This window comes from Nicotiana tabacum, chromosome 5, assembly GCF_000715075.1.
Source record: "Nicotiana tabacum cultivar K326 chromosome 5, ASM71507v2, whole genome shotgun sequence".
NCBI classification, from domain to species: Eukaryota; Viridiplantae; Streptophyta; class Magnoliopsida; order Solanales; family Solanaceae; genus Nicotiana; species Nicotiana tabacum.
The window spans coordinates 159080976-159088839 of record NC_134084.1 but is presented as its reverse complement, the minus strand read 5'-3'; the positions used below and the strand labels follow the sequence as shown (position 1 = coordinate 159088839).

Below are 7864 nucleotides of genomic sequence, written 5' to 3'. Positions count from 1 at the left end.
TGGTCCAAATAAATATTATGGGCTAATATAATTGACCTAATTATATAAATCCAATAAATATGGATTAAATCAATAAGTCTTAATCCATTGAGCTAGCCCATTTAAATTGGGTTAAAATAATGAGCTCACTTCATTAAGCCCAAGATGTCATCTTTCTAGAGGCCCAGTTTGGTGTCATGTGTCAAATGACGTGGCGGACCAAATCAAGCGGGAGAGCCAATATGATCATGCCACGTGTCAAAATGACAAGGCATGCCCAGTCATACGGAAAGGCCAATGAAATCGTGCCACGTGTGCAAGTGACATGTTCTGGCCAATCAAATGCGGTCATGTCACACTTCAATTTGATTGGTCGGAAAGAGTTTGTTCTTATCACAACTCTTCTCTCCCACAATTATAAATATGGGTCTTCATAACCTAGAAAAGGGACCAGAAGTTATAACAAGAAAAAAAAAAGAGCTCGTGGATCAAACGCCGCAAATTTCTCCACAAGTTTCAAGCTTCAAGCAATCAAGTTCAAGCTCAATAACAAGAACGAATCAAGATCAAGTTCAAGCTCAAGAACAAGATCATCGTTCGTGGAAACAAATACAGATTCAAGATCAAGCTCAAAGGCCCTTGAATTTATTTATTATTGGAAGGAAGAATCAGAGGATTTATAGAGATTGTACACTCAAATATTCGAAATCAAATACTACGATTGTTGCGATATTTTTCGGTCTTGATTTTATTTTCTCGACACAAATTTATTGTCTACGGTGTTTATCCATGAAATTTTGTAAGTTTTTTAGAGATATTTTGAAAATGAGTTTTTCATAAAGAATTCCAAAAAAAAACTTTTTATTTCGCTCACAAAATTATAATATATTTTCAAGTCAATGTACAAACATAATTTTAAATTTCAAATATCATTTTAAACTTTAACTTTAAATATTAATTTTTTCAAAGATTACAATTTTTATATCCAAACGCCTACTAAAAATCGCTCTAGCAGTTTTCACTTTTTATATGTTGATTAACACATGAAATACAAGCATTAATAGATGAAGCTATTACACTGATTTCTAGCACTAACTATACTTCTTCCTCTATGGTAAATGACTAACGAGGCAAATGGGAATCAAGCAGAGTCAGCACACTGTTGAGGTTTTATTTTTAAGAATGGAGTAGCCCGTCCATTCTACCGTAACCCTAGTAACTCTAAGGTGTTTGTCCTTATTTTTTTATTATATTTAAGTTTTTTAATGAACAGTAGTTATTGTTTCGTTATGACCGTTCCATATTTTTTGGTGTTTTAGGACCATAGAATTGGAATTAAGAATGATTCGAAGATTTTCATGTGCTATAGTTCACGTTATCTGCATGAATTCGGACGACCGATCTCGAATCTCCAAAAAATTTAGTGGGTCCATAAAAAACGACCTAATGAACAATAGTCATCGCTTTGCCATGATCGTTCCTCATTTTTTGGCATTTTAGGGCCATAAAAGAGGAATTCAGGACGATTCTCAGATTTTCGTGTGCTATAATCTATGCCATTTGCATGAATTCTCGGGCAACCGACGCCGAATCTCCTAAAAAACTTTGGGCCTATAAAAAGACCTAATGAACAATGGTCATCGTTTCGCCATGACCATTATTCGTTATTTGGCATTTTAGGACCATAAAACACAAATTCAGGACGATTCCCAAATTTTTGTATGTTATAGTCCACGCCATCTACATAAATTCGAACAGCAGGCCCCGAATCTCCTAAAGTATTGTGGGCCTATAAAAAACGACCTAATAAAATCGCTTCGGTATGATCGTTACTCGTTTTTTGGAATTTGAGGGTCATAAAACTAGAATTAAGGATGAATCACATATTTTCATATGATATCGTCCACGACATCTGAATGAATTCGAATGACCGACCCTAAATCTCCTTAAATTTTCCAAGCCCATAAAAACGACATAATGAACAACAGTCATCGTTTCACCATGACCGTTCCTCATTTTTTGGTGTTTTAGGCCCCTAAAAGAGGAATTCATGTCGATTCTCATATTTTCGTGTGTTATATAATCCACACAATCTCCATGAATTCAGGTGACCGACTCCGAATCTCCTAAAATTTTACGGGCCCATAAAAAATGACCTAAGGAACAATAGTAATTGCCCTGCCATAACTGTTCCTTGTTTTTTGGCATTTTAAGGCCCAAAGCTGGAATTCCGTCCTATTCTCAGATTTTCGTATGATATAGCCAATGTCATCTGCATGGGCCCGGACGACCGGACCCGAGTCATCTAAAATTTTGGATCATAAAAAACGACCTAAGAAATAATAGTCATTGTCTCGCCTAGACCGTTCCTCATTTTTTAGTGTTTTAAGGTCATAAAATAGGAGTTCCGCCTGATTCCCAAATTTTTGTGTGGTATAGACCACACCATCTGCATGGGTTTGGGCGACCGGACCCGAGTAGTCTAAAATTTCGCAAGACCATAAAAAGTAACCTAATAATCATCGTCTCACCATGACTGTTCCTTATTTTTTGGTGTTTTAGGGTCATAAAATTGAAATTCCGCCCGATTCTCAAATTTTTGTCTGCTATAGCCCATCCATCTGTATGGGTCCGGACGATCGGACCTCAAATGCCTAAAATTTTTCCAGACCATAAAAAATGACCTAAGGAACAATAGTCATCGCTTGATCATGATCGTTCCTTGTTTTTTGACATTTTGGGACCATAATACTGGAATTCCGCCTAGTTGGCAGATTTTCGTGTTGCTATAGCCCATGCCATCTGCATGCATCCGGACGACCAGACCCGAATAGCCTAAAATTTTGTCGGCCCATCAAAAATTACCTAAGGAACAATAGTCATCACTTCTCCATGACCGTTCCTCGTTTTTTGGCATTTTATGGCCATAAAATTAAATTTTTGCCTGATTTTTAGATTTTCGTGTGCCATAGCCCACGCCATCTGCGTACATCCAGACGATCAGTCCCGAATTGCCTAAAATTTAACCGGCCCATGAAAAACGACCTAAGGAACAATAGTCATCGTTTCGCCGTGACCGTTCCTCGTTTTGTGGTATTTTAGGGCCATAAAACTGGAATTCCGCTCGATAAGCATCCGGGCTACCGGATCCGAATCGCCTAAAATTTTGTCGGCACATAAAAAACAACCTAAGAAATAATAGCCATCTTTTCGCCATGATCGTTCCTCATTTTTTTGGCGCTTTAGGGCTATAAAACTGGATTGCGTCTGATTCCCATATTTTCGTGTGCTATTGCTTACGCCATCTGCATGCATCCGGGCGACCGAACCTGAATCGCCTAAAAATTTTGCCGGCCCATCAAAAACGACCTAAGGAACAATAAACATCCTTTCGCCATGACCGCTCCTCGTTTTTTGGCGTTTTAGGGCTATAAAATTAGAATCCTCCCGATTCATAAATTTCCGTGTACATGCATCTGGGCGACCGGAATCATATCGCCCAAAATTTTACCGGCCCATAAAAAACAACCTAAAAACAATAGTCCATTTTCAGCTTTTTGCATACATGTCCCACGTGGAGCAACTGCTCAAACTAAAAGATGTTTCACAAAAGGAAGAAGAGTTGCAGTTTTTAACCACAATATTACAAAACTCATTCATTAAAATGAGAAAATGACAGTTGAATCACAGATTATATTACATAGACTCAACTACAGGTACATGTCCAAAGTACGCGTGTTTAAGCATCCGATACAAGTATATGCAATTCCAGTGTATTTTGAAAAATCCGCACAACATATTTGAAAGGATATCTTGAGCTATCTTCCTCATACTCTTTTGATCAACTTGAATGTGAATTCGATCAGAAGGATAAGACGGACTCAAGCAATTCATGTGAAATTAGGTAACGGAAAGTGAAGTTGTGAGGAATCCAATCAATTTTCTTCAATATTTTGCCTTGATATTTCTTTATGAAATGTTCAGGTAACGCGTGTTGTATCATTTCCATCAAACCAGAAGGGCACAAATCACTTTCCTTCGCATAAGATTCAACATTCTTGGGTAGAAGTAGTTTTTGTTGCTTGTTTAACCTTGTGTTTGTCTGAAGGTACTCTTCTTTAGCCACTTCAAGCTCCTGGAATACTCTCTTTGGCGTGTACAACCGGAGCTAAACATAATACACGGAGTGAGAAGTGAAGCAAAACGAAACTAATATCAAAAGTAGAAAATAGTTTCTTTCCGTTTCAATTTATGTGACACACTTACCAGAGCATCAGAATGGCTTCCTGAGCATAGAGCAAAGCGTAGGCGAGGGTCTGGGCGCTCTATTGCATATCCTTTTCTTGCATCTCCAGCCTTAAACTTTTGCTTTGGAAAGAACAATGATTGAATCCACTATAGGAAAAATTAAGTTCAATAATCTCCATTTGAGAACACAAGTGAAACTCATTATTATACATAACATTTACAATAACGAATTAACAATCTATAATGCATGAACCAGAGAGAATCAGGGGACTGAAGTGAAGTACAAAAGCAAGAATGGGATTTACCTGACCTGCTCGGGGCAATCGACATCCTAGTATAGAACTCTGAATCATCTCCACATTTACTGTATTCCCTCCAATGTTATAAGCAGCCTGTAACATGAAAAATGTTCCATGTTATAAGCAGCTACTGATCTAGAGTGTTATCTATGAGTTCACGTGAACCCAATAGCTTTTACCCTATATGTATTAAGAAATCCACTAAATATTTATAGATATTTGACTATGGTCCCAACTATTACTGCATTAAGTTGTTGTAGAAACCCATAAACTTCAAATTCTGCTTCTGGACTTATAAGAACCATTGAAGCACCTAAATTAGTTTTCATAGACATCGGACTATTATTACCTTGAGAAGTTGAGATACTCTCTTGAGATTACTTCGCGGAATTCCATAAGCTAAGAATGCCTGCAACATATACAATGCTTGTTACTAACTCTTCACGTCCTGATACGCAGTATAGAAATTTGCTGAACTTTTAGCAACAGAAATGTTATTACATGCATCACTAGCGCGTTGTGGACATTAATCCAGAAAGCTAGCTTCTCTTCATGTTTCAGCTTTCTCGGATCAACCTCCTCCAATTTTGAAACTAGATACCTGTATTGGCAAGTTGGAGATTTTTCAGTACTAAGTTAAACATCTCGGAAATCTTACTGAAAAACTTTTGGTTTATGTTTAGGTACAATTCTTTATTTGCAAGAGGAAAATGCAAACTACAAATTGAGGTAGTAGCCTTACCTAAAATGTTGTAACATGTGATCTACACCATCTAACCTCCGTTTATCTCGACAAAGCCCTTGCACTTCAACCATTGTGACAAAAGATCCACTAAATTCTCTCGAATCTTTAACATGAAAAGGGTTATTCATTGTTGAATTGGAAGATGAACTTTCTTCGCATTGTAAAGTCCCCATATCGTTCTGACCTTGAGGAAAAGATTCCAGCGTTGATGATGATAACGAGATTGGAGAGAACGGGTAATCATAACTGAACAAAGGGGGATCAGCAAGCTGAAAATATATGGCTGATATACACTTAATCATTTCTTCAGACAGCTGGTTTGGGACACGACGAAAATGATTTGAACAACTGTTAACAATATGTTCTGCTGTTCTTCCATTTGAAGTGGATACCTGAGCATGCTGGTTACAATTACATGATACAATTTTGACATTGTCATCGCATCACAAATAGATAATCGCAATACTAAGTCTAGTCATTAATCATACGGCTTTAAATAACCACACAAACAAAGTAGTAGACTCCTCCTATAACTAAAAAGTACTCGACAGACATATCCAAGATTTAAACTGTACGGTTCAGATTCGGAATTCAGATTCGGAATTCTACCACTGAGAGACGGATTTAGAATTTCTTGAACATGGGTGCCCACCAAAAAAAGTAGAAAAAAAGAATTAAGTGGGAATCGATCATTGTTCCTCACGATAAATAACCCAATATTCAACCAAATACATCATTCAATCGTTTGGCAGCATGAGTGCCAACAAATGATATTAGACTAATTCTAGAAAATACGTACATAAAACACCTAGTTTGACGGAGAGACCATGGTTCACGTGCCCCGTAATTAGGGCTAAAAATCCTCCCCTGCTACCACATGCCGTCGAATTGAATGAGTTCAAAATATAATACATATTCAATGAATTTTTTGACTATTATATAGGGTCTGAGCCGAAATTACGGGCTCAGTTGAATCTATAGCTTCTATTCTAGATACGCCCGTGCTCTTGCTATAACTAAAAGACTGAATATTCTAGCAAATCAAATAATAGACTCCTCCTACAGCTAAACAACTAATTATTCTATAATACTGTGAACTTTAAATGCATTGCATTCTCTAACATTACTTACCTCAAGCATTGATAAAGGCAAAGAATGGTATGAATCTACAGCATCAGCAAGAAATCCGACTGAAGGCGAAGGTTTGAAAGAAGCAGCAGTGTGAGACAATGATGAGTGGCTTCTCAGAATAGTAGTGTCAACTAAGTTTGGAGCTCCTTTTTTCTCGGTACATTCTTCTGGTGGATTTCCGAAAGGCGACAAAGAAGGACTAGTACTGTTAGTTATTGGATTTTCCATGGATTTGTTGTTGTGTTTCTTGACTTCTGAAAGTTTCCTTTCTTTGGACAGTGATTCTAACCGCTTAGCGAATGTTTTCCGGTATAGTGAAAGAAGATACTTCTCTAAATACATAACTTCCAGCTCCAAAACAGCAACTTCTTTTATCAGTTCCTCATTAGCAGTCTACAAGCAAATAGAAACAAAGAAAAAATAGCTGAGCAAAAAGTCGATTTGATCAGTGTAATGAGTCTAAAATAGGATAGCCGGATGCACTAAGCTCCTGCTATACGCGGGGTCCGAGGAAGGGTCGAACCACAAGGGTCTATTGTATGCAGACTTACCCTTCTGTTATCACGGCTCGAACCCGTAACCTCTTGGTCACATGGCAGCAACTTTACCAGTTACGCCAAGGCTCCCCTCCAATGAGTCTAAAATAGGCAGAATTGGAAATATAAGATTCATATAGCCGATTCCAACTAGTTTGACGTGATGACTTAGTTGATCGATTGACTGGATTGCTTGCAGTCTATTTTACAGCTGAAGATTTATTTCAGTCAGTTCTTTTCTTCTTTTTTTGTAAGTTTCAGTGTCTCCAGCTAATCTTGCTACCCCTTTTTCTCTCTATATGAAAAACCATAATTTTGTAACTAAAATAGCAAGTACAAATAAAGGGCAGCCCGGTGCACTAAACTCCCGCTATGCGCGAGTCCAGAGAAGGGTCAGACCACAAGGATCTATTGTAGGTAGCCTTCGAAAGAGCAAGTACAAATGTCAAATGAAAATTTGGTAAACAAGCTTCTTACATCAACTTCTTCCTTAGAAAAATTATGATTTTCATTGACTGGTATTTGTCTTTTCAGCTCAGCATAATTCTTCTCTAGCCCCATATCCTGCTGCATAATGAAACATAAACTGTTTAAATGAGAACAGATATTGACAACTGTTACCCAAAAAGAAACAGGACCAAGTGATCAAGAACATCCAAAAAACATTAAATGCTAACAATTAAAAAGAGGGCCACGTAAAGATCTGCTCTATAATTAGGAGCAGATGAGGGAGATTAATTACTCACCAAACAAGTATCCTAAGAAAATTAATCAAAACTTCTATATAATGGCAAAGAGGTTCAATCTCATAATATATTCCTAATCAGTGTTATGCTGTAGCATTCGATTTTCCAATCAAAGTTGTTGGAAAGAAAGTGAATGGTATCATTGGTTAAAAACAACTTTTTTTCTCCCCTCCTTTAGTT

General features: G+C 37.4%; 1 protein-coding gene across 6 annotated transcripts; it reads right to left on the bottom strand.

The window, feature by feature from the left end:
- Positions 1-3581: 3581 nt before the first annotated feature.
- Positions 3582-7864, bottom strand: LOC107800872 (uncharacterized). Of its 6 annotated transcripts, none has more exons than XM_016624125.2 (9): positions 7685-7864; positions 7416-7505; positions 6403-6795; positions 5269-5672; positions 5028-5127; positions 4876-4935; positions 4533-4619; positions 4246-4374; positions 3582-4147 (listed from the first exon to the last, which is right to left on the bottom strand). In XM_016624125.2, the coding sequence occupies exons 2-9, from the start codon at positions 7497-7499 to the stop codon at positions 3842-3844; spliced, it is 1563 nt and encodes a 520-aa protein (XP_016479611.2). In that variant the 5' UTR covers positions 7500-7505; positions 7685-7864; the 3' UTR covers positions 3582-3841. The 6 variants fall into 6 exon arrangements, 5 of the variants coding, with proteins under 5 accessions (XP_016479611.2, XP_016479612.2, XP_016479610.2 ...); XM_016624126.2 differs by having other exon boundaries at positions 7416-7502; positions 7685-7807; XR_001651513.2 differs by lacking the exon at positions 7685-7864 and having other exon boundaries at positions 4538-4619; positions 7416-7640.

Bases quoted from the DNA above. Each gene is read 5' to 3' on its own strand.
- LOC107800872 (XM_016624123.2), bottom strand. From the start codon at position 7,511: ATGCAGCAGGATATGGGGCTAGAGAAGAATTATGCTGAGCTGAAAAGA. The intron at 5,673-6,402 runs GTAAGTAATGTT...AATTGTAACCAG, and splicing joins TGCCTTTATCAATGCTTGAG to CATGCTCAGGTATCCACTTC. The intron at 4,936-5,027 runs GTAATAACATTT...TATATGTTGCAG, and splicing joins ACAACGCGCTAGTGATGCAT to GCATTCTTAGCTTATGGAAT.